This window comes from Dermacentor variabilis, chromosome 1 (assembly GCF_050947875.1).
Source record: "Dermacentor variabilis isolate Ectoservices chromosome 1, ASM5094787v1, whole genome shotgun sequence".
Lineage (NCBI taxonomy): Eukaryota > Metazoa > Arthropoda > Arachnida > Ixodida > Ixodidae > Dermacentor > Dermacentor variabilis.
The window spans coordinates 231,846,583-231,872,251 of record NC_134568.1 but is presented as its reverse complement, the minus strand read 5'-3'; the positions used below and the strand labels follow the sequence as shown (position 1 = coordinate 231,872,251).

At 44.1% G+C, this 25,669-nt stretch overlaps 1 protein-coding gene across 3 annotated transcripts in view; it reads left to right on the top strand.

The window, feature by feature from the left end:
* The window catches only part of LOC142559193 (uncharacterized), a 91,166-nt gene extending 67,949 nt beyond the window's left edge, over positions 1–23,217 (top strand). For 2 of the 3 annotated variants that reach the window (XM_075670835.1, XM_075670842.1), the window contains exons 3-7: positions 8,052–8,131; positions 15,560–15,655; positions 16,804–16,851; positions 19,837–19,884; positions 22,671–23,217. In XM_075670835.1, the coding sequence (XP_075526950.1) occupies positions 8,052–8,131; positions 15,560–15,655; positions 16,804–16,851; positions 19,837–19,884; positions 22,671–23,072 (674 nt within the window). In that variant the 3' untranslated portion in view covers positions 23,073–23,217. Of the gene's footprint in view, positions 1–1,819; positions 2,034–8,051; positions 8,132–15,559; positions 15,656–16,803; positions 16,852–19,836; positions 19,885–22,670 lie in introns of those variants that run through there. The other variant, XM_075670828.1, reaches the window with a different exon arrangement.
* Positions 23,218–25,669: the final 2,452 nt, after the last annotated feature.

The window sequence follows — 25,669 nt, the reverse complement described above, 5'->3', positions numbered from 1 at the left end:
ATGAGCTGCAGTGTTCGGTCGTCGGGGATTTGGTGACCAAAGAACGTAGGTAATAAAATCTTATCTTGCGCCATGTTTTTAAACCTTTTTTTTTCTTTGAATAGCTTAGGTAACGCTAGCTGGGACACCGTTACATTGTGAGACTTGGTATTGCTGAAAAGTTCTAATAAGTTGACTGGCGTTGCGAGTATCATTAGAATGCTTAACTATTTAATTTTCGAAGTACGCCACATTTGACCTGGTTCAAAACAGAATTCAGTGTGTTAGAGTATCTTAGGTGATGTTGTTGTTTTGGCTGCGCCAAATTTTTAAAAATCACCTGTGGCAGATATGGCACAATTCTAACCCTTAACTCGACGAAGCGGACATTACTTCCATGAACAGTGAAATGCGTAATTTACTAACTAATAAAATTTCACTAATTTAATTTTACCAAAACTTACAGCCCGTATTGCAATTTACAAATTGTAGTTAGTGAAACTGCGAATTACATCGACTTGGAACGATTTCTGAGGATGGTACCTGTTTCAACCTATGCGCCGCCAAACATGCGGTAAATATTGCACTGTTGTTCCACTTACATTTTTAGGAAGCCGCTGTTTTATCCATTGAAGCACAAAATCTTGTACTGGAAGGCCAATGCATTTCGTCGCACACTTTCAAAATTGATGTCTCAAAACTGGTGTCACCTTGTGAATTCGTCCCAAGTGTATACGCATTGCGGACTCGCCGGCTACAATTCGCAAATTGCTATGTGCCGTAAAGTAAATAATTAAAAAGCTGTCTAGTGAAACTTTGTTAATTAGTCAATTGCGAGTTCGACTGCCCACGGAAGTAATGTCCGCCTCATAGACTAACTAAGTTCAAGGGTTAGAACTGTGCTACCTTACACAGGCAATTTTTAAAACTGTGATGCTGCTAACAAAAAAAGCACCGGGTATTGCGCTCTCTCATAACCTTGTTGAATGGCTGGAGTCATGATTTCTTACGAAGGCTGCGCCATTTAGTCATGTGTTTTAAGATACTTCGAGTACTGCGCTAAAACTTATTAGTATCAGGAAAACGGCAAATACCTCGACGGTAAGTACAGGTTCAGGAATTAATTCACTAAGCCGCTCAGCTTCCCAAATATGACTCAAGAGCCGGTGTTTTAGTAAACCAGTGCTGACGTCAACTCGTACTCACGAAAAAAAAAAATTTTGACTTATTCTAAAAGCAAAACGGACCCTGTACTGTCGATACCAAACGCTGGGTCACGCAGCAAATATAGAATAATTTTGCAGAAAGAAAATATAATACTTAATTCCCGTCGGCAGCCGAGTGAAAGGTTCTCAACCAAAGCAACGATGACAAAAAAATCACTTTTATAACGCGACTAAGGATAGAGAAAATCCTGTAATGAGGCCTTCGTTTCACGCGCGGAAGGCGGTGTTCGCGCTCACACTCCTCTCGAATAGACGTTGTCCGCCAAGGGTCCAACCACACGATGACGCCGTCTAGGCTATGATGGGCATCCCACTCGCAGACACGCACCCCGCGTAGCACTTACTTCCTGGTCTCAACGCTGCTGGAAGAAAATGCGACGGGGCTTTGACTATTTCGTCTTCACCATCCCGAACCGAGGCATCCAGATTATACAGGCGCTTAAGGGCAGTCCGTAACTTTTGTTAAGAACAACACACGCATTTCGTGTTAAAGCGACATAAAACGAAGCGAAATCACGTTATTGCGGGACAAAAGCGAAAGTAGTGAGGGAAAAAATACAATAAAGGAAGGCTACGGAGCCCAATGAACAACGTTTCGTGCGCGCGCACACAAAGAGCCGTCGTGGCGACGCTGTAAACGCCGGCGCTGACGTGGCCCTGGCAGCGCAGGCGGCACAGCGTGCCGGCTCGTCGGCCCTAATCCTTCTTGATCCAATATGGCCTCCCCGGTGATGGCTTTCGTGACATTCGCAATGCTAGATATGAGCGCCGAGGCCGGTAGCTTTATGAACATCGAAGTCAGGCCAAAGTTCGAAGCATGCCCAAAGAGTGAGTATGTGCCTGTATCCGCCTAATATGGAATTTACTGGTCTTCTTTTTCTGACACTGTCAACAGCACCGCTAGCGCCGCTACATCATTTGCATTGAGTATCTAGATGCGAAGAACATAGCTACGCTCCGTGCCACGTGATATCAGTGGACAGCGTAATTGTATTAGAGATTAAAAAAAAAGCACCCTGCACCTGCAGAGGCGCAGGTAATGCTCGTTCTTGAACAGAATGAAAGGTTTAAAAAAGCAATAGACCGAACAAAAGACCAAGACAAAATTCGAAAAGAAACGTCCGTAAAGCGGTTATATATGCGACCGTTGTGACTGTAATGAGTACAACGCAGCAATTTCGCAACCGTCTCTCTACAAAGAGCTCAATGTACAAAGCCGTCCTTTGTAAAGGGGGAAAACATCGCTAGTAATAGAGCGTTCATATAGCATAACTATAACATCAAGGTCGGCATACTAATCGTACATCTATAAATGTCTGCCTCTCGCGTCATACCAGGAACTTTTTAGAGCGCAGCTCTTTGGCGTCCGTTCCTGGGTTTCGCGTCGTCGTCGGCGTTGTCGTCGGCCTCGTAACCAGCTCCGCCCCCCTTTCATCCCCCCAGCGCTAGCAGCGACCGACTGATACCGCTGGATGCCGCTGACGCCGCTAGAGAGTCAAGATAACGTGACTGCATAGAACACCGTCGCCGCCATGCAGAAAGAGGAGGAAAGGGTCCCCCCCCCCTGTTCTTGTGTGGCGGATAGGGTGCTCTTCAGTTGCCGACGCGCCGGTTATTTCACGTAGGCCCCGGCACGTCGACGAATACGTGACCACCTTCCCACGGCTAGACCTGGTTCTTAGCGCTGCGGAAGCGAGGGTACCATATTGTTTGTGTCGGCATTGGCGGCGTTGTCCCTGAAACCAACTCCGCAGCTGGGGTTGACTCACTATCGGCGTCAGCGGCATCAGTCAGTCGCTGCTATCTCTTCCCTCCTCCCTTTATCGAGTTGTCCGCTTGCTGCGCGCGCTTCTGCCCCCATCGTTTGCCGCTGGGTGTACACGCCGCCCCCCTCCCCCCTCTTCCTGCGAGTCTCCGGTTGTCAAAGCGCCGGCTCGAACTTAATTCCTTTCTTCGCTCCTCCTCCAATGCAACCCCTGTGCGGTGGCAATCAGAGAGCCAGATCGGTGGCGGCGGATCTGTATATGTGCACCGCCCGAGCCGAAATTGCCGCTGCCGTTCGCCCTGTGCGGTGGCAATCAGAGAGCCAGATCGGTGGCGGCGGATCTGTATATGTGCACCGCCCGAGCCGAAATTGCCGCTGCCGTTCGCCACTGCGAAATTATCTGCCAGTTCTTTCTGAGCCATGAGCGAGACGACCGATGGAAGTCCTCCGTCTGCTGCTGCTGCTGCTGCTGCTAAACGAGCTGCCAGAGCAGAGGCCCAGCGCCGTCGCCGTCAGAATCCAGAGGTGCGTGCCGCCGAAGCAGAAGCTTACCTAGTGGAGTCTTTGTTAAAGGAATACGTGTGAAAAATAAAAAAAAATTCTGTGATAGCGCATACATGTGTTGCTCGATTTCTTTGCCTCAATCTATCGAAAAGGTGAAACAGCTTATTTGCTGCGCTCAAATTTCGCATTAGGAAGTAACGTAATCGTCGGTAATTTTTTTTGTTTCCGCAAAGTGGGGGAAATGATGAATTCGTTTATCGGCTTCGGTAATAATCGAGCGTTTCCCTTAATAGCGGGAAGACCTTTACATTTTTGACGATCTCCAGAGACACATGTACCAAAATGATAGCCACATGATGCACTCCGGGCCAACATACATACCCGTATATTGAACTACCTCTTACTAATATATTAAAAGCAGTTAACCGGGTTAAATGCTGTTGTCGGTTATGCTCTGAAGGGGCAACTTCTCTTTAAAGAAAGTCTTGATGAATAGTCAGTGACAGGTCAAGCACCGCTCAAAGGGAGCGCGTATAGATGCGCCAGCGGATCACCTCGTCCTGCATAGTTTCCTTAGTCTTTCCTTCTGCTCGAGCAGGCACTTTCTCATCCTGACACTTCTCATCCTACTGAAGGAACTTTCTGTTTGTCAGGTGCGAGTGTTACCCCGGTCTGTGAGGGGCTCAATTCGACCTTACATTTAATGGTGCATGTCAGTGACCCACACGCAGCTAGGGGAAAGGAGTGTTGGCGAGCAAGTTGTTTGGATAACAAAGCAGTAAATCCATCTCATGCAATCTCGTTTGTACTGTCAACTATCTTCGTCCCTGCTATTGGCTATTTTACCTGTTCATGCATTGGATGCGTTACTGCAGCGTGCTCAGTGTTGCTGGACAATTGGGATACTTCGGAAGAATTTGTTTTTGACCTAGTTGGTGTTTACCAACATGCTTACCGCAAAAAGGACTGTGTTTTATTTTTATAGCCGTAAACATGTCATTCAATTAGTATACTTTCACTTCATGTGACATAATTTAAGGCAATTATTTCTTGAAACGTGGAGGCGTGAAGGAAAGGCGCATCACGATTTATTGGGGAGTCTCGCCTGCAGTCTTGATTTGTCACTCTCTCATAATAAAGGGTAGGATTTAAGAATAAATAAACCTGCACTGCAGAAAAAGATCGCTTCAGGACTTACTTAAATTGGATGTGACGGAAGGAAAAAGAGGTCATTTAAAGTCTTCGAGTCAACCTGGCCTTTGAATATACAGTCCAACGACTGCCCACAAGGCGCTGATATTGGGGGTGGTGTTGTGCAACCTTCAAAGGTGATGAAAATAAACGTCCTGTTGTGTTTAATTATTATGTGTGCGCAACCAAAGTAGCACTCGAGCAGCTGATGGGTCAGCTGTCCCGCCAAAATGTTGCCAACATCACAGGATAGTGAAGGTATAGAGTTGGGCCTCTGTGCATGTCTGCATCAATGCCATTGACACTCGTGATGAAACACATGACGATTGAGTTTCCTGGCTGCATGCTCCTGCCATTATTGAGTGCAGTTTCAGTTAACGCAGCTTCCTTTGTTGCTTTGCATACCAAATCCAGGGCACAGAGCAGGAGATCAGCCAGAGTGGGCGAGAGTTATTCCTTTTATCTTGTTTACCGTTTGTTTTACTCTCAGCCGTTCGTTCTCCTTTCTCACAGGGGTCTACGTGCATCGGCTTTGCGTGCACTGGATTCAGGGATCATGTACAGTATTATAGGCGAGCACTCGCTGTGCCAATGTTTCGTTTCCGAGCTTGAACTTGCAGTTCCACCGTCGCTCCACCATCAACACTGTTCTTCAGTGCGCCTCAGGAAGCTTTGATGCGGTGGGACTGTGTTTGCCCTTCACATTGGCGCTTATGTCTCAGCGGTTTCCAACGAATCCGTGTAATTTGTGAGTGTCTTGCCGGCTATAAAACGAGTGGTGATAAAGTTGGAGATGGTGCGGTCACTAAGATAGCTGGAGAAACGTGAATACAAAAGGCCACCAATGCCCAGACCTAAAGTTGCGTTAAGAATCGAACGCTGCAAGGCGCTTTCGTAGGGACCTCAAAATCAAGTTAAACTGCACCCGGCGGCATCTCTCCTGTTGGACGGGAGACCAGGAGTCGAATGCACAAATCTTTTCATTCGCAAATGCTCCTGGCCATTGGCTGGCCATCTTCGCTAATAAGACGCCCAGCATCTTAATTAATTGTAATTTTCTCTTACGAAGAATTCTCGCGTAAGAGCTTTTTGTGAGGTTGATAACGCCGTCGGTTGTCGACCGGCCTCTTCAGAATCAGTTAGCAAAACCAGGAAGGCCACATTTCGAGAGTAGACATTCCAGACTATCGGGTACCATTCGCTCCGTCACTTTACCAACGCAGCTTGCCAAGGTTATCGGTTGATAAGACGAAAGCTCGCGTGGGAAACTCCCAACTTTCAGCAAAGCCACGAAATGGCTGCACTTCCACTTGTCTGGCTCTGTTGCTGTCTCCCACAGTATTCTTTTATTAGTTGTTGAAAGACAGAGGAACTTTCCGAGCTTTTGCCTTTTAGCCTGCAGCCAAAGTTTCCTCAAGGGGACTTTGTCAGGGCTACAGCTGTTTTCTGTAGCAGGGCTTATATATATACAGCTTTCCCTCCCCCCAAAGGCGAGGAGCCTAAACGAGTAGAAAAGAGTAAGGTAAGTTCTGGGTAAGTGTGGCAGAAATGTCGAAAAGAAGGAATTAAATGAAGTGATGAAAGCGGTGGTGGGAGACGCGGCCGGTAAATTCTGTAGTGGGGGTGGCAGGCGACGCTTGAACCTCCGGCTTATCTGAAACGAGAAAACGAAACAGCGACTAGGAGAGAACGAAAAAAAAAAGTAGTCACGTGCAAGCAGTGGTTGTAATTGTGGCCTGCTTAGTTTTGCCAATAAATAAAAATAGGAAGTAAGTAGAATAGCTTTTCTACAGTTGAAAAACGGGTAAGGATTTGGACCGATGGAAGATAATGGAACAAGGTGAGTGTCCTTTTTCCTCGGCAATAGCTGCTTTAGCATATGACAGCCACTACAAATGCATACATAAACGAGCATTTTTCCCCAAGACAACATACGCTATGTAAGCTATGTATCAACGTGTAAGCTATGTATTAGCTTACAAGCAGCGCCGCGAAACACCAGACCCAACACCTCGCTGCCCCGTCACCTTGGTTTTGTCATTCACGGCGAGGCTAAAGATTTTAACACAGACACAGTCGAGGCCATGATGGCTAGACAGGCTCGCTTCCGAGGCTCGCATCTAACCACACGCCACTTATCCGACAAGCATGACCACTCGGGTAGCTCCTACACAAGATATACGTCAAGTCAACGACTTTCTCCTGGACATTGGACACTATCACGAAAACACGCATACCATCCACCAAATAGAGAGATGCAAACTTTAATGATAAGCTGAAGATGCTAGCCTGGCTGACTGCCTGGCACTCTACTGCAGGGGCTAGGCGATAATTGTGCTATGCACAGTGATCACATAAACAGACAAACAGCACGACGACATTCCAGTGCCCCTGACAGCAATAATGTTTAAACTACTCTGCACCCACGACGCTGTGAGCCAGGGATCTTTCACGGGCAGGCAAAACGTACAGTAAGAATCTATAGTGACGAAAACAATCACGTTCATCGCTTAAGAACCTTACTGTGTAATCAGATCTACGAGGGCGTCAGCATTCGCCATGAAAAGAAATTCAAGCAGTCTGAGTGGCCGCTAGCCTTCAAAAATAAGTATACTCCAACGCGCTCCTGAATATAACTGACGCCCTACGAAAATATTATCCAATTATATTTTTACGCATTGTTTGGACAGGACCGTGCGCGAAAGAGAGAAGTAGTGGTGGGCTGTCTACTGGAGCTGTTAACACTGCGAGCTGTGTGTCCCCCTGCGTGTCTACCACTAAACTTTCGCATGTAAGTAGTTGCATATACGTTTGAGCCTTACACTTCCTCTTCGTAACAATATCAAACAGTTGGCACCTTATAAAAGCGCCTCCGTAGGTACCAACGGTCACCTATTGCTATAGGGCATGCGGAAGTCAAGTTTCAGCGTCTCGCGCATTAGAGTTGCAAGCGTCTTAAAGGAACATCAAACTATAAAAAAGTAGTACGTTTTCGGCAGTCTAACTGTCCAAAACCTTTTCTTCTTACATCCTGTTTTCTGGCAAAACCATGCTGACTAGACTCATAACCCCTGCTTACAAGTAACAGCTTTTCTTCTTCTTTGTGCCACTGGTATTGTTTTCTTGTTTCAGATATAGGCCGAAAGGTTCAAGAGACACCTGTCACCACCTCTAAAGAAACACCTGCTACCCTAATACTTGACTTAGTAGCATCTTCTAATAAGTAAGCTGATATCGAAGCATTCGCTAAGCAGATTCTCTGCTATAGTCCTCAGTGAAACAATACAACGAAAATATGGCCTATGTCTTGCGTATTTCGTCTCAGGTGTTGCTTCCCGCCATGATCTCAGACACTTCGCACTTTCCCTGTTTCATCGCCCTCGCAGTGGACTACCACGTAGACAGATGTCGGGAGGCGCTTCTGTCCACACCCGAGCTGGCCAATGTGAACGTGGACACCAACATCGTAAGAAATTCGCCTTCATTTGCTTCCTCTCTTCCTACCGTCCTTTCTTTCTTTCTTTCAGCGTCCTTGCTCTAAATGTTAAAAAATACAACCGCTATGTAACTGTCGATGACGACTCACCTCAGGCTGAAATACCAGCAGCAGCGTTGTACCCCAAGGCTTTACACAGCACCCTTTATTTTTCCTAAGTCATGTTCTCGTTTCTATTTCTATTTGGTACGAGTGAATATTTACAGTTTCGAATACGAACTACTGCTACACGCTACCTATTCGTATGCGGATTCGTAACTATTCGGCATTTTCGAGTATTCGAAACTAACCAAATATTTAGCAACAACTGACTGTTAAAGTCTGGTCACTGTGTTCAGTCTGTTAAACAAAGTATGGCAATTTATCAAAAGTGTGACAACGACAAGAGTTTTCAAAGCAATGCATAAAGAATATGGGTAACGTAAGCTATTATTTATTTATTTATTTATTTATTTATTTATTTATTTATTTATTTATTTATTTATTTATTTATTTATTTATATGTTATACCATCTGGGCCAGCGGCATTACAGAGGGGAGTGGGGAATAAGTTGGACATAAATTATGCACAACAGCATCAGCAAACAACCAAAACATACTAGTATAATTATACAATATTAGCGGATAACGAACCAGAGTAAATAAATATTATTTCTAATTATTCAAATTACACATTTCAACGTACATAGATTACATAAACCAAAGTGCATAAGGAACGTTAATAAGCAGAGTGCACAATTCATAGTGAGAAGAGCATTCAAACCACAGTTATGAACACAGGGAAAACAAGAATACTCAAAACGAAATGTCGCGTAAGGGTTCGTTAAAACGGTTAGTATCACTTATGGAGGCAACAGTTACATGAAGGTTATTCCACTCATCAGCTGTCTGCGAGACCAATGTGTGTAAGAAGGAGGAGGATCTACAAGATGGAATACGAACTTGGTGTTGGCGATCAAGCCAAGATTATATGTGGTGCAGAAAGAAGCTTTTTTCGTAGTACGGGATGATGATATATCTTATGAAAGAGAGAGAGCCGCAAGTGTTTACGCCACAGTGCTAAGGATGCTAACTGTTGGTTAAACTTCATTATGGTGATGCTGGCTGTCCTGTTAGTTGGAGAATATGTATCGTGTGAACGTATCAGGGGTTCCATCAAGTACGGATGCGAGCACAAGTAAGAAGAAACGGACAGGACAACCAGCGTTGTCCTGTCCGTTTCTTCTTACTTGTGCTCGCGTCCGTACTTGCTGGAACCCCTTATACGTTCACCATGCGCCAACTGGTCCAGCAAACCACACTACTAAAATGTATCGTGTGGAATTGTTCTGCACCATTTCCACTGAATAAATTAAATTATTTAGTGTGGGATCCCAAACTGCCGCGGCGTATTCGAGTGTAGGCAGGATAAGTGTTTTATAGAGCATCTGTTTGAGAGACTGTGGCGCATGTGAAAGCTTGTGTCGGAGGTAACCTAATGATCTGTTAGCGTTGCTTATTACGTGGGCAGTGTGTGTCTTCCAGCTAAGGTCAGATGAGACGGGAACATCGAGGTATTTATAGGACAAAACGCAATCGAGTGAGATGTTATTGATGCAATAGGCTGGTGGAGTGCTACTACATCTGGATACTCGCACTGACTTACATTTGCTTATGTTTAATTCCATGCGCCATGCTTTGCACCATGCACTGATAGCATCAAGATCAGATTGAAGAGTGGCTGTATCATGGTTAGCAGTTACCTCTCGAAATATTACGCAGTCGATCGTCAAGAAAGAGATGAATATGAGATGTTATACAAGAAGGTAAGTCATTAATATAGATTAGAAATAGCAGCGGTCTAAGGACAGAGCCTTGCGGCACGCCCGAGGAAACATGATTAGAGGGAGCGTGAACGCTGTTAGCAGAAACGAACTGAGAACGACTCGACACGAAACACTCAAGCCAAATAAGTAATTGGGGATAAAGGATAAGCTTATGTAACTTATGCATTAGTAGAATATGGCACGCTTTATCAAACGCTTTCGAAAAATCTAGAAATATACAATCCGCAAGAGAAGAACAATCAAGAATGGCACGTACCTGTGAACGATATTAGCTGTGTTTCGCATGAATAAGTTTTGCGAAAGCCATGTTGCGAGTGCGTGAAGAAGGAATTAGATTCGAGAAAGTTCGCAAGGTTAGAAAACAAGATATGCTCATGAAGTTTGCATGAGATACTAGTGAGCGAAATGGGACAACAGTTAAGTGGAGAGTGCCTACTTTTATGAAGTAGAATAACCTTTCCTATCTACCATTCCGCAGGGATTGAAACACGTGTCAAGTGACTGTTCAAAAATTTTTGTCAGTATAATGGAACTATACTCGCTCGTGCTTTTCACAAACTTCGGACTGATCGTGTCGCAAGCAGGGGAAGAAGAAAATTTCAATTTATTAATTAGATGTTCTACACCACATGGGTGTAATGTAATCGGACTCATTGACGTGGAATATTAGCAGTGTAAAAGCACTTGCGAAACACTTGGCACTGATGAAAAGTGAGAAACAAAAACATCGTTGCTGATAGATGCACGCTGTTCAGAGAAGGTACACCGTCTCCCGCGTTATCCACAAGGCTTATAGCGTTATCGTCTCGGGTTTACGACGCCCCAGAACTTGAGTCGGTAGCGAGCATGGATGGGGGAGTGTTTTCCAAAAAGTGCCGTTTTGCGCAACGACGTGCAGGTACATATTCATCAAAAGAGAGTTTATGCGCATTCCAATTATAGTCACAAGGACAACGTTTTGCTGATCTATAGACAAGCTTCTGTTTTAACAAATGAATACTGGTAAGCGCAATTCCAAGACGGGACAGAAGATAAGATACAGAAGTACAGGACAAGCGCTAACTCACAACTAAACTTTATTCTGAAGACTTCGCCTACTTAATGAAGTCTTCGCCGACTTGGAATTGCGCTTACCAGTATTCAGTTGTTAAACATGAACCAACTAGCCCAGCAACAAATTTTGTTAACGCTTCTTTTCGTTTGATAGACGTTTTATGTGGCTGTTGTACCATGGTGCCGATTTGTTTGAAATTATCAAGCGAACGGGTACATATTTCTCAAGTAAGGCTTTAACTTCGTTCATACATAAATCTCAATTGTTTGGAACGCTACGACTGCCAAAGTCGGTCAGAAAAGTATCAATAAACGCACACAATTATCTGTTGATTGCGTCAAAGTTTGCATGTTTGAAATCACAAATAGTTTTGCTTTTGTTTTTGTACTTAGGCTGCGATAACTTGATTTCGAACGTTAAGATGGAATGATCGCTCAAACCCGGCAGTAAAGCTCTATCGGAAGCAAGATCGGGACGAGTGTTGAGTATTAAATGAAGGGTATTGACGGAAGAAATTGGCGTCCTGGTGGGTCCTTTGACAGGTTGTGAAAAGGAAAAATATTGCGCATGTAAAAAAAAAACTCTTTTGCAAGCATCTACGAAGGATTTATACAGGGTGGATCGCAGTCCCATGTGAGATTAGGGATAATGAAATCACCGAGCAGGAACAAAGGTAGTGTGGGGTATCGCGACGAAACCGTGTAAGTGGCATCATGTAATTCGTCTACAAAGCTGAAGGAAAATGCGGGTGGGCGATAACAAGCTCCTATAATTATATCGCTTTTACTTCAAGAAGGGACCAAACTTTCTCAAGTTCACTACAAATTTGAATCCACTGAGAGGGAAATGTGTTAGATATTCCTACGAGATAACCGCCGCCTTTCCGCGTGGCGCGGTCCCAAAGAAAAAGATAAAATTTTTCCAAGAATAGTTCACTGTCGTTTATTAGTGGGTGCAGCCATGTTTCAGTGAGCACTATTACTTCAGCATTAGAGGTATCAATAGCTGAATTCAGAAGGCCATGTTTTTTTTATTAATGCTCTGTATATTACAAAAGACGACATGAAGCGGACGAAAATCGCACCTACCACCCCTCTGAATTTTCTATTCATTTGCGGGCGGCGTGTTACTCGCATGACGGCTATGTGATACCTCTTTCTGCGCATGCTCTGCTACGGTGCCACCAGTAGCATCGTACACGTACTCTTTATTATTAATGAGACGCTTATTGTAACGGAGCTGAAAAGGTGGTGCACCAGGTAGGTTGCTTTTTAGCGAATTCAATTAATTTACTCCCAATAATACGCGTGGCAGGCGAGACACCCTCACTGACGACGATGCCTTTGTCTTTAAACTTACCACGCCTGAAAAGCACCGTTTCTTTTATTTTGTCATTTGAAAATTTAACCATGATAGAATGGATTTTGTTAGGCTCAAAGCGCCCTAAGCGACGAGCACGTTGGACTACATTATCTAATGGGCTTTTGAGCACGCCAGTAAGGGCGTCAATTACACGCGCCTCGGACTCGGCCCACGTTTCGCGCGAATCAGGAAAACCTCGAAAAAGTGGGTTTTGGCGCCGTGATCTGTCCTCTAATTCATCGAGCCGAAGATTCAATGAGTTGTTCTTAGTGGTTAAGCTGCTCATCGAGTCCGTCACCTTGCTTTGAACATTAACCAGTGATATAGTTTTGTCTTCGAGGGCGCCCAACCTTTTTTTCAATGGAAACTATGTTTGTCTCAATATCTTTTTTTACTAGCCTTTATCGCTTTAACGTCGGCAACAAGTTCAGTTTGGCCCTTTGCCGACTGCATTGCACGCGTTTGTAAATGTTTGAGTGAGTGGAAGAGGACGGTCATCTGCTCTGTAGGATCATCAGGCAGCTTATCAAGTTTTAACAATGCAGACTGCCAACATCACCACAGATTAACAGCAAGAAAATCATTGAAAAGCACTCGCAGGCAACATCAGAAAGCACTTTGTTTTCGGTTTCGCGGTGGAAGCCTACATGACAACCTTTAATTTTTGCTTGTAGTCTCTCATCTAGTATTTTTGGCAGTCTAGTCATGTAGCAGTTATGCCTTTTGAGCTACATTCGATTATGTTTTCCTTGCAACGGACCCTTTTGCATGTGTCCACAGCCCACAAGTACATCAGTAGCTTCATATTTATTTATTTATTTATTTATTTATTTATTTATTTATTTATTTATTTGTTTGTTTCTTTATTTGAAAGGGGGGCACAACTTCCGTTCTTTTTACGGCAACCATTTATTTAACATTTTTGGAAAGCTAGTCATACAGTAGCCATATTATCTTGAGACACTCGTTTGCAAACAGGCTCAAACGTTTTTGAGAGGCTATTCGTGCAGTATTATTATTGACAATTCGTTTTCTTGTGTTTAAAACTGATCCTTTGTCCCTGATAGTTGTCTTTTTTTGCACTATTCAGTACAGGCGTGGTACCTAATTATACCGAAATAAATATTCCTTCTCTTATGTTTCTCTCTTTGCTGACAATTGCGTGTGATGCTAAAAAAATATAATGAACTCTCAAAAATCTAAACCAACGTGCTGCTGAGCTATCAATGATTTGCGTAGTCGAAGAAGGAAATTTCTTCTTTATCAAGGGCTATTGAAGGCTGACTGATACATCCTTGTCCTGCTTTCTGTATTCTATAGTCCTCACAAATTTCCCTTGTCAAATGGTCTGGGTGGCGAAAAAGAATCTCGGTCCTAGCGAATTCTGCGGTGCACCCGCCGTCACGGCAATGCATTGCCAAGTGCAAGGAGCAAACATTGCCTTTTAGCGCATTTTGGTGTTCACAGAGACGTACGTTTACACATCGCCCTGATTGTCCTACGTACACTCGGCCCCACGTGAGAGGGATGCTGTACACTACGGCAGTGGCGCAAGGCACAAACATATTAGTGTGCCTCACGGGGCAGAAAACTTTTGCGTTCGCTCCTTTTTTCCACGCGTTTTCTTACCGCTGCGCGTATACGCCACGCACTTTCTTTTTTGGGTGAGAAAACCACATCTACGCCGTACCGAGATCGCAACTTTTTCAACCTGTGCTAAAGCTGGTGGACGTACGGTATAACGGCTGCCTTCTTCCTACCATTATCTTTTATCGGTGCAGCATGTTTACTTTTCTTATCACGCTTAAATTCTCGCATGCGTTCTCCACAAGCCAACAATAGCACACTGTCTGGATACCTGGCTTTTTTGAGCCTGACAATCTGTGCATTTACACTTTCAGCCATTTTGTGCTCACGCGCTTTGATCATTGAAGACCTGAGGTTTGAAAGTCCTATGCTATTTTTTGCCACTTTAGAGTGGGCAGAGTTGAAAAAAGCTGCGGCTTTGATGAACGAGGGTGGTATTCCCAGCAAACGTGTTCTTCACCAAAGTCAGTCTTAAATCTGAAAACTGTAACACAGCCTCCGAAGGCATTGCGCACGTGAATTTTAAGCCAAGTCCTTGCTCCTTAAAGATACTTAGAATATTCATCATATTGGCAGCACTGCACCTTTCCACAAAAATGATATAATCGTCTACGTACCTGAAGACATTCTTTGCGAGCCCATTCAAAGTACTTTCAACTGCTTTGTCGACTTTCCCCAGAAAGATATTGGTAAAAACTGACGCCGCTTTCGAGCCGATACGTACCTTTGAACGTAGACAACCCCCTTCTAGCCGATGAAAGCTCACTTGAGACAGAACGCTAGAAGCTGAAGGGGGCCGCGGACTTGTGGGCCGCAGACACGTAGAAAAGAGCCCGTTACAAGGAAAGCATCATTGGTTGCAGCGTAAAAAATAAAACTGCTACGTGGCTACACTGTAAGAAACACTAAATCACAGCCTACAAGCAGAAATCACATGTTGTCATGTAGGGTTTCGCCGCGAAACTGTGCACAAAGCTTGTTGTGCCCATTTCGCTCTTGCATTGCTTTAAAAACTTATGTCGTTGTTTCACCTCTGATAACTTGCGATACTTTGTTTAGCACATCAAGAACAGTTACCCGACTTTAACAGTCGCTTGTTGTAAAATATGCGGTTAGTTGCGAAATTCGAAAACACTGAATTGTTCAGTTTCGAATACGAATACGAAGAGTTAGAGCATGATATTGGATTCGTATTCGATACTTGATATATTCGCCCACCTCTACTGATTATTCGTTTGTCTGCGGCCGCTAATTTGGCATCCACCCAATTCCACCCCCCTCCCCCTGAATTAATTGCACGCCGATTCGTTCCACTCCTCTAGGCATGAACCGCGCCAGGCCTTGTGGTGAAGCACAGAAAAACGAGAGAGAGAGAGAGAGAGAGAGAGAGAGAGAGAGAACGTGTACTGCAGAACAGGGGGATACAGATATACAGAAGAGGCGCGTCTCTGTTGCTAGGCAACACCTGGCTGGGCGAAGCGCACGCAGAGCGGGCCCTTCTAGAAACTACAGTACAGAACCTTTCACTGAGAATATACCGCAAATCCATCTCTTTTTTGTTCGCGGCAGGAGGTGCACAGACGGCACTACGAGTTGTGTATGCTGACGAAGCTGAACCTTACCGCGCGCGAAGCCTTGCTCTGGTGCGAACACAAAGGATCTCTGGTGCGTATACGCATGTAATTTTCAAACTTCTGACAATGCGAACTTTCAGGCGGAATGCACTTTACGTGGAATGCACTTTACATACTACCGCTACCGTCTTTTGACCTTTTACTAGTAAAATAAACGTTACACTGCTGTAGCTTTGCATATAATTATCTGTGGTTGAGCATACCGACTTGTTATTGTTTATTAAGAGGCCAAAGTACGGAAAAGCAGACTACCGAATAACAGGCTGTCATCATCTAAATAATAATGCCATCAACTAAAGCGTGATGTAGTATAGCGCATTGTACCATGAACGGACGAAAAACAAGCACTGTAAAGAAGAACGCAAATAATGTAAGCCCTAGCCATTCTCACAAAAAATAGAACTCACATTTACGTAATGATAAATTTGAAGAGCTAACATACGGAAGCATTTCCTGTTTGGCGCCGAACCATGTAATAGTTCCTTTAAAGTCTAAAATTTTGCTGTTTTACGGGTGTGCGAATAGCAATTTTTGAGACCGAATCGAATACGAATTGAATAGTGCAGAAGCGAATCAAATATGGAATACTTTCGATTATGCTTTCGAATAAAGATTAGCACTTCTCACAATTATACGTATAAAGCTATGCTCACATCCTTATTTCACATGTTCAGATCCTTCATAAGGTTAGCACGTCTCTGCAAATACATTGCACGTTATGAAGCTCTGTTTGTTAAAAAGCACTAATGAAGCATTAGCAACAAATAAGAGTTTATTCGCATGTACAGGACTCTTCAGAGAGAGTGAATGACTACTGTACCACCGCTAAAGTATGGCTCCCTGAGCGACCCATTCCGCAAGTTTTTACGTTTTATGCCCGCGAGGATTACAATTGTCGCACTTTTGCTCCAATTTTATGTTTAATTGTGCACAGTTTACGTTTTGAAATGTTCGAAAAAGATTCGAAAAGATATGCGCATTCACGAATTCACTATTCGCAAATACACATACATAGAATTTCTCATATTTTCGAATAAATACCGAATTGAATAGGGTGATGTTTAATTTGTTATTCGAAAATTTCGGATATATTCTCACACTCCTAGTCTGTCCTCTTCCTATCCTTACTTTTCTTCGTTCTTTCTTTTTTTGCATGTCTCTCATCACTGCAACACAAAGGCAAGAAAAATGGCACTCTGCTACGAGTATCTAGTGAGGCTGTATGCAGTAAGTGAATGTCTTGTCACAAACGAAAATCAGTTATGCCGACATCAGGAGGAGTCCCCACTTTGAGTAGCTCAAGGGCACCAGTAACTTTGCTCACCGCAGTTGGCGATCGAACTCATGCTACTGCGATAATGTGATTTTGGGAGGGGGACGACTTTTAACGACTGCGATAACGCGGCTTCATTTTCTTTGTTTCTGAGCTATCGCGCAGCTTCCGCGTTTCGTAGTTGGCACGGGTTTCGTAGCATGTGCAACGCCGACTCGGAGCGTGGTCACATCTGATCCGTGTATATACAGGGTGTTTTTTTTTAACTGCTCCAAATTTCTTAAATTAGAAAAATATAAATCACGGTAACGTGATGTTTACCATTCGAGTGCACGGATTGACAACCTTAAGATTGGATCAATTTCCGCAATTACGTGCGTAATTAGCGAAGTTACTGTAATTAACTTTCTAATTATCAACAATAGGTGGTTACAGCAAATGAGTACTTTCGGGCTCGTCCTTGAAACTACCTATCCCAACGATCAAATTTTGAATAGCGGTGTTCATGTGGGAGCTACGCGAACAATTAGTTCCCCTTAGAAGGCTCCTTGAAACAAAAACTGGCTGGAAAAAGAGCGCCTGTGTCGTCGATATCGGCGCCCTCCCGCCTTTCGTCACATCTCCGAGGTCACCACCGGTCCGGCCCCCACGAACAGCTTGAGTTACCGCCTTGCTGTCTGCGGCGTTGGCATAGCGCTCCAATGCCGACGGGCCGCCAAATTTACTTCGTCATTCTGTTGGGTGCCACGTGTCCACTTCAAACGACGAAATGCCATTTCAGGCTTTTGTATGAGACATCGACGACTCAGGCGCTCTTTTTCCAGCCAGTTCCGGTTTCAAGGAGCCTTCCAAGGGGAATTAATTGTTCGCGTAGCTCCCACATGAACACCGCTATTCAAAATTTGATCGTTGGGATAGGTAGTACCGAGGACGAGCCCGAAAGTACTCATTTGCTGTAACCATGCACCTATTGTTGATAATTAGAAAGTTAATTACCGTAAATTCGCTAATTATGCACGTAATTGCGGAATTTGCTCTATATCTAGAGGCTGCCAATCCGTACACTCGAATGGTAAATATAACGTTACCGTGATTTCTATTTTTCTAAACATAAAAATTTGGTGCACGTAAAAAAAAAACACCCTGTATTTCGGAAACAACAGCAATCCGTGTAGCAGTCATTCTGAGCGTCCCCTAAACATAAAAGAAAGAAAGACAGAAAGAAAGAAATAATTTTTTTTTTTTTTACCGTCTCCGCGCTTCGACAACATCTGCCGAAGGAGGTACAACAAGCGCATCGGGATCTGCAGTCACCCATTGTAAATCCTGCTCGTTTGAAGATGTACAAATAAATAAAATGGAGTAGCATATATCGATTTACCTTCCTCTAGAGAGAGAGAGGACGGCTTGCTGCACCACTAAAAAAAAAAATTGTCGGTACGCCACTTCTCAATGCGTTTCTTCAGGTCGTCAAACGAGAACACCCGCCTCGCGTGCAAAAAGGTCCGTCGTCCGAATCCCGGTGCCGGCAATTTTCCACCGGATTTAAACAAAAAATCAGCGTGTTGATAAAATTGCATAAACAGGCCTGGAGTGTGGCCTGATCCCGGTGACCAGAACCGCACTCCCTACACCAGTGCAGGATTGGCCACCCTGGTGCAGTAGTTGGCCACAACCTCCTATATGAACACAACAATCAAACCCCGGTCCTCAGTCCCCAGCAGCTGCGAAGCAATTGACCACGGCGGCGGTCAGACCTGCGGCGCAGCAGAGGGTGCTAAGAATCCCTGGAAATCAAGAAAAAGAAATGGGCATGGGCAGGACATGTAATAAGGAGGGAAGATAACCGATGGTCATTAAGGGTTACGGACTGGATTCCAAGGGAAGGGAAGCGTAGCAGGGGGCAGCAGAAAGTTAGGTGGGCGGATGAGATTAAGAAGTTTGCAGGGACGAGATGGCCATAATTAGTACATGACCGGGGTTGTTGGAGAAGTATGGGAGAGGCCTTTGCCCTGCAGTGGGCGTAACCAGGCTGATGATGATGAAGGTGGAATAAAGTGGATTAAGGTTGGTACAAATTAACGCGAGGTGAATTAAGGTAGAGTTGCGAAGGACACGAGACAGTGTATGACTTGCCGTATCATAGACGAAACCAATTAATTAGAGAAGTCCCCATGCTTTCGCTTTCAAATCACGTGAGGATACTTAAGAGACTGACAATTTTTTTTCTTTCATGTATTTGAATCAACGTATACGTGCAGTTTAGTTAGCGTTCAGTTCAGTTTAGTTTGTTCAACACCCTTACGTGATGCTGGGTGCGCATGCAAAAAAGTCAAATGAATAACTTGAAGAAGCCTGTGATCTTGTACTTTTCTGCAATGAAATTGTAGTACGCTATATATAGGCGCGTATACGTTCGATTCCACTAAATTTGCTTTTGGGACTCATTATCTTGAAGCGGCCCGTTGGTTCACCTTCTGGATACGTATTTACCCCGATGGCACTACTTACAATAACTGAACTTAAATATATAGAAGCTAATTTTCTAGTAGCGGTGTGATTGGGTTAAAATAAGGACGCTTGCTCTAGGATTCTTTACACTTACTGCTTTACAAGTGCTCTCGGCGTTGAAGATAACGTTGAGACCATTTCCACCACGCATTTAACAGAACTACGAAGGTGGTGTAAGGTACCAAGTTTTGTGGAGCGCCCTAGGATAGACTTATGTGCACGTTGAAAGTGAACAGAATCCACAAGAGCTTTGCGCTGTGAAAGAAAATCAGTGTAGCGACTGACAGGACTAACAGCACATTTTCCCGCTTATTACGTTGAAAGCGAAGATCATCCCTAACAGCTCTGCGCTGTAAAATAAAATCATTATAAAATCATTGTGGCAATTGACAGTGCAACTAACACACTTTACCGCTTGTTACTTCCAGCCTGGTGTCTCCGACCACCTCATTGTGAAAATTATAGACGAGTTTCAGGTAAGTTACATCCACACAAAAAAAAAGAAGAAAAAAAACATGCGTAGCCGAGTACATGTTCTGCGTCCGTGAAGCGTCAAAAGTCCACCCTCCTGTCCGTTCAATGTGAGCCTGCAGCAAAAGCGAACCCCTTATGCAGCCGTTGTGCGAAGCGGCCGTTCGCTTGCCGGCCCTGGTGCCGGCGGATGCTACCTGTGCCTACCGTACTTGTCGAGCGCAGTCCTTGGTGAGACATGAGACTCCTGCGTTGTGAAGTAACTGTCTAGCATCGAACTCTCGCTGTGAAGTAGCTGTTCAACTGAAGGTTTCCATTTCGCGAATGATGATGTATACAGAAATTGTAACCTTGTACTTCCACGCCTATATAATCAATGAAATAAACCGTCAGCAATCTGGTTTTCTAAAGAGTGTCTTGCCAATTGTAAGTGCTGTCGCTGCGTCTGTAGTGGTGGAATTGATCGAATGATGCACCACACATTACTCGTTGATTTCGACGTCAGTTTTTAGAAGGAAAAGAACTCCTTCGAACGCCTGCGGTACAAATTGCTAAACTTTTGGCGTGTATTACAATGCTTTTTGTTATTGTTATTGTGGTTGTTGTTGCTTGATAGTCACGGCTTACAGGTCTTCTGCAATGACATCCCGCCCCAGGTCGCTGATCATGAATCATCTTATACTCGCCGCCAACCGATTACTTATAAGTATACGGGTGCGCGAATATTCCAAACTTTCGAATAACGAATCGAATAGTGCCCTATTCAATTCGGTCCTCAGATCGAATAGTCCTTATTCAATTAGGTCGTCGAATCGAATAGTGACTATTTAAAAATACGAATATCTTAGAATACATTTCGTATAGTTTACGTCGTCGACAGTACACGATCAAGCATAAAATTGAAGCAAAAGTGGCCCATTATGGTTCATCCCATTTGCATGCGTGCGTGTGCGTTATCTTCATAAACTGATAATTATAACCTCGTATTCTCCAAAACACCAAACCTGCTTAGTTGTTCCTAATGCTCGCTCACTTTGTGCTTTTGATAAACCACGCTTACTAATATGCAGACAGAAGCTTTCTGCTGTTGCGATTACCAGTATGTTGAAACTGTTTGACATTAAAGCGGGAAGGCTATAGTACATTATCCACGAAATATTTGAAAAATATTGAATATTCGATTTGATTTGTTCCTCGCACTACTCAATTCGGTCTCAAAAACTGCTACTCGCACACCCCTACAGTTGTAAGAAACCGAAATGGATTTATTGGCATCCTCATTGTGGCTGCTGGAAGCACAAATGTAAAGCCGTCCATCGTTAAAGTCCCGGCCCGACCCTGATAACAGGGTTGGTCCGGGACTATCCTTCATCCGAAGGAAGAAATAGAACAGTAAAGAGCGGTCAGGTAAAAAGCAGGCCAACCTGGTAGCATTCAGGAAAAGACACATGAATTCGGGCTAATTGCTTTAGCGCAGACGCTAGAAAATTCCATAAAAGAAAAGAAAATTCTATGTTCAGCGTACTCTGACGGTTCTGATTTATGGGGTCGACACTTCGCGGGCACGAGGTCGCGGGTTCGATTATATTCGGACTTTTTTCTTTGCCCTGGGCGCCCATATTTTATGTGCACAACCACATTTCACTACGATAATGTGCTTTTAAATGCAGCACACAATGTGCAACAAACTTTGAACAGTCTTAATCTGACAAGCAGCACGTTGCTTTCGAGATTATAGCGACTTTTCGCAGCGACGTCTATGTTGCCGATTTAGCCTGGTATAAAAAACTTGTCTGACTAAACCCTGCACAAAGCAAGTATCCCTTTGTTGTCCTTCGAACGTACGAAAATTTCTGAGAATGTCTTCGGAGACGGAAGAGCGAAAATTTTCACGAATAGAATTTTTTTTGGAAACTTTGACGCAACTTTCGTAAAATCGTAAAACGAGCCTGAAATTTTAAACTTTACGAAATATTCGGGAGAGTGAGCAGGTATGATGAAAAGGAGTTAGCTCTTGCGAAACGGGGTAGTTGGAGATCGCTGGGAGAGGCAGCCAACTTATGTCTAGCGCTGGATATAAATAGGGTAATGATGATAATCACGGTCATGATCTTCTTAGAGCCTTTGCTGTGGTCTCAATATTTCTGTTAAATGGACATGGCGTCATTTTCGCCCGGCTTCAATGACAAAATTGCAATGTGTAGCCTAAAACTTTAATTAAGCAGTTAATTACTGAAAATTGATTTAATTAGCGAAATGAATATTGCGATTTGTCGTGCATATATACCTACTCAAGTATAGTACATCTAGTGTAGCATAATGTTCTATGGCAATTTTCTTTAAATATGTTCGAAGTAACAAACGAAGAGAAGAACAGGTGTGATTCCTCATTTCTGTGTATTCACATGACAGTTTCAAACCTGACTACGAACACGTTAAGGCTTAGCAGTTGCCGCCGTAGGAGAAAGAGAGCATTTTTAATGCGAGAAAAGCAGAGAGGTCGGCCAGAGGAGTTTTGTCTTTCACCTGCAACGCAATCGCACTGACTGTAGGCACAACTCTTCACTCTGGAGAGGCATTTTTAGCCTTCTGCGTGTGTTGCTCTTTCTTACAGCGAATTCCTTGGGGGATCGCATGTTCCTACGTCCCTACATCATACTATATATAGTATATATATAACAGAACATACATGTTCTGTTATTTCGATTTCACCTATTGCGAGCACACTCGAGAGCTCAGTGTGCAACCGGTCTATACCAACCGGCCTTTTTTTTTCCTTTCTTTTTTTCAGGTTTGCTTGGAGAACGCCGAAGGACCGGGGGTCACCTCAGAAGAGAAGTCTTCCAAAGTGTCCCCAGCCCATCCGCCGCGCGCCAGTGACTTTATGGCTCATCGTTATGAAAACGTTGATGAATACAGCAGTGAAGACGACGAAACGCACAGTGGCGAGCATGACGAAGGAGACAGCCATGAAGACATTGCGGATGAGGAATATCGAAACCCTCACGACAAGTACAGCGAAACAATGTACGATAGAGGTAGTCAAAGTGCCAATTTGTTCAGAGAGGTCAATGTCATGGGGCCTCCGAGTGACTACTACTACCCTAGGCGCGAGCACGGCCTCGGCAACGAAACCACCACTGTGAATCCGCAGCCCAACTCCCTACCTACAAGCCTTGGACCCCGGTCATAGCCTGCAAGAAGCCTGCGAGAGAGCTGAGAAACGACTATTCGTGGCCTGATTAGCGGGCGTCTGATTATTGCGCTGTGTACGATTCATGCGCACGAGAAAACACGTACGGAGGGGAACAATAAATGAAAGTCACTATTGCGTTGAATATCCAACCTTGCGAGCGTCGTCTTCGCAGCCCGGTACAATTGTAAGCTCCATCAATGGTGCTCACAACAACTAAGGTGTATACAGTGTGTCCCAGCTAACTTTAGCCAGAGTTTAAAAATATGCAAATGCCACGTAACTGGACAGGTAACGTTTGCCATCGCTTGGAAATGCCTAGATTATTTTTTCATTCCACCAAATTATATCATTCGTCTTACTTAATTAATCAACTGCTCAAATATTATAATTAGATGAAAATTGTCAATGAGGAAATTGTCAAGCGACATGAAAAACTGCCGATATAGCTTTCTCTTGCTCAATACGTGCTACATAAAACTGTTTTTCCGAGTGTCTTCCCGCTCGAAGCACTTTGCGTGCATTCGCGGGCTTCTTTCACGTTCGGAAAAAAACACTTTTATGTAGCACGTATTGAAGAACAGAAAGCTGTATCGGGAGTTTTTCATGTTTCTCTACAATTTTCTCATTGACACTTTTCATCTAACTATAATATTTGAAAAGTTGATTAATTAATTAATTAATAATTTAAGACGTATTATATAATTAGGTATCATGAAAAAAAACAGTTTGAGTGTCCCCAAGCGACGGCAAACAACATTACCTTTGTTCTGTCCAGCTACGTGGCATTTGCATATCTTTAAACTCCGGCTAAAGTTAGCTGGGATTCTGAATAATAAATATGGAACGAAAGAATAACGCGGTTTGCATGCAAGGTTCCGAAGCTCACTACACTTACGTTATTCTGCACATGTTGTTCAGCTTCTGCAGGGGACAGCTGTCGCAGATATTCGTCCCGATGTCGGTAAGGGAAACTTGAGGGTGCTGGTGGGTGTCGCGAGGTCATATTTCTGTAAGGCAAGGCTGCGACGCTGATTACAAGTGGTTAACTTTTTTATTGAGGTGCAATATGCAGATATACAATGCAAACGAGTTCACAAAGACATCCAAAGAGTGCGAGTGAAAAGTGCCAATGATGTTACAATTCTGGTCTTCCTCCAATCTCCAACGGCCCTTCACGAGCTTAAAAACCCAATGCTCCCGACATCACCCCATGACTCGTCCACTCCTACTGCGGTGTGAGCATTGCACACACAAGGGGGCTCCAGGGTGACGCCGTTCGGAATTGCAATGTCTCGAGGTCGTTGATACAAATCCTTGCTGTGCAGCGGGCTTCTCAGTCGCCTCCCCACCTCGCAAGGCCCCGAAGGAAAGCACTCTCACGCTCGTTGAGGGCATCTGGCCCGTTCACGGAATGTTTCGGCAGTGGTGCGGTCAAGAGGCGATGGGCGCGACGGGGACTTGAGTGCAACGGCGTCCCTTGCCGATGGCGGAAGTCCCGCCGTCCCTGCTTACGCGCTCAAGCCACGCCTCCTCCTTCAACGCCCATAACATTCCGCCGCTGGCCTCGTTGTCGGACCGCGTGTCTCTTCTGACAGTCGCCGCACTTACGTGTAGCCGCCCGCACAAACAACGCTGAAACTACACTGCTGCCTTTGTAGAGCTTAAGAAGTATAGCAGACGCAAACGCCTCATAGAATATCAAAAAAGCAGGCTCGGCGACACAGCGCATGTGGAGAGCCCAAACGCTGCTTCAGTACTTTGTATGCCGGATGTAGTACGGTGTATACTCTTACTTTGGGTACACTATTAGACGGCAGAAAGAATTGGTGTCGAGTTTATTATTATTATTATTATTATTATTATTATTATTATTATTATTATTATTATTATTATTATTATTATTATTATTATTATTATTGCTACTACTACTGTACTGGACGGTGGCAAGCTACAAAGCTCTCTTCTTTTAACCTTTTTTCGCGTAGGTAAACATTTAAATAATTTTGCACAATAATGCGACGCTATTCCGTGGTGGCGCTGCAAGGCATTGTCGGAGAAGGGAGCGCCGTGCCGCGCGTGGCTCGTGCGCTGCAGGCGAAGGCGAATTGTAAGCGGGTCTACGGCGGCCGCCACTGGCGGTGGTTCTCGGCAACCATTTGGCAGTGGTTCTCGGCAACCACTGCCAAATTTGATGAGGTTTGATGTACTTAAAGCAAAAAAAAATTAATCTAGTGACTGTTGGAAGCATATTTTTTTATTTCGGTTGTCAATGTTATTATGAAAAATTTTTCAAAATTGCAAATTTCCAGAAAACTAAACCACCGAGTTTAGAGCAATGCAAAACAATATCATAATTATGTAAACGGCATCTAATAGTACATCTAAAGTGGACAAGATTGATGTGTTATACCATGCTACGAAATACACCATCACTACATGAGTAGGACTTTTGCAAAACCCTCATAACCTTTGCAGTAAATTCTCTTAGGCTGTAAATTAATACATCAAATTTGTCCGCTTTAGATGTTCGAACGGATACAGTTTAGAGAACTGCGATATCTGTTTTGGTGTAGAGTTACGGATTTGTAAACTTC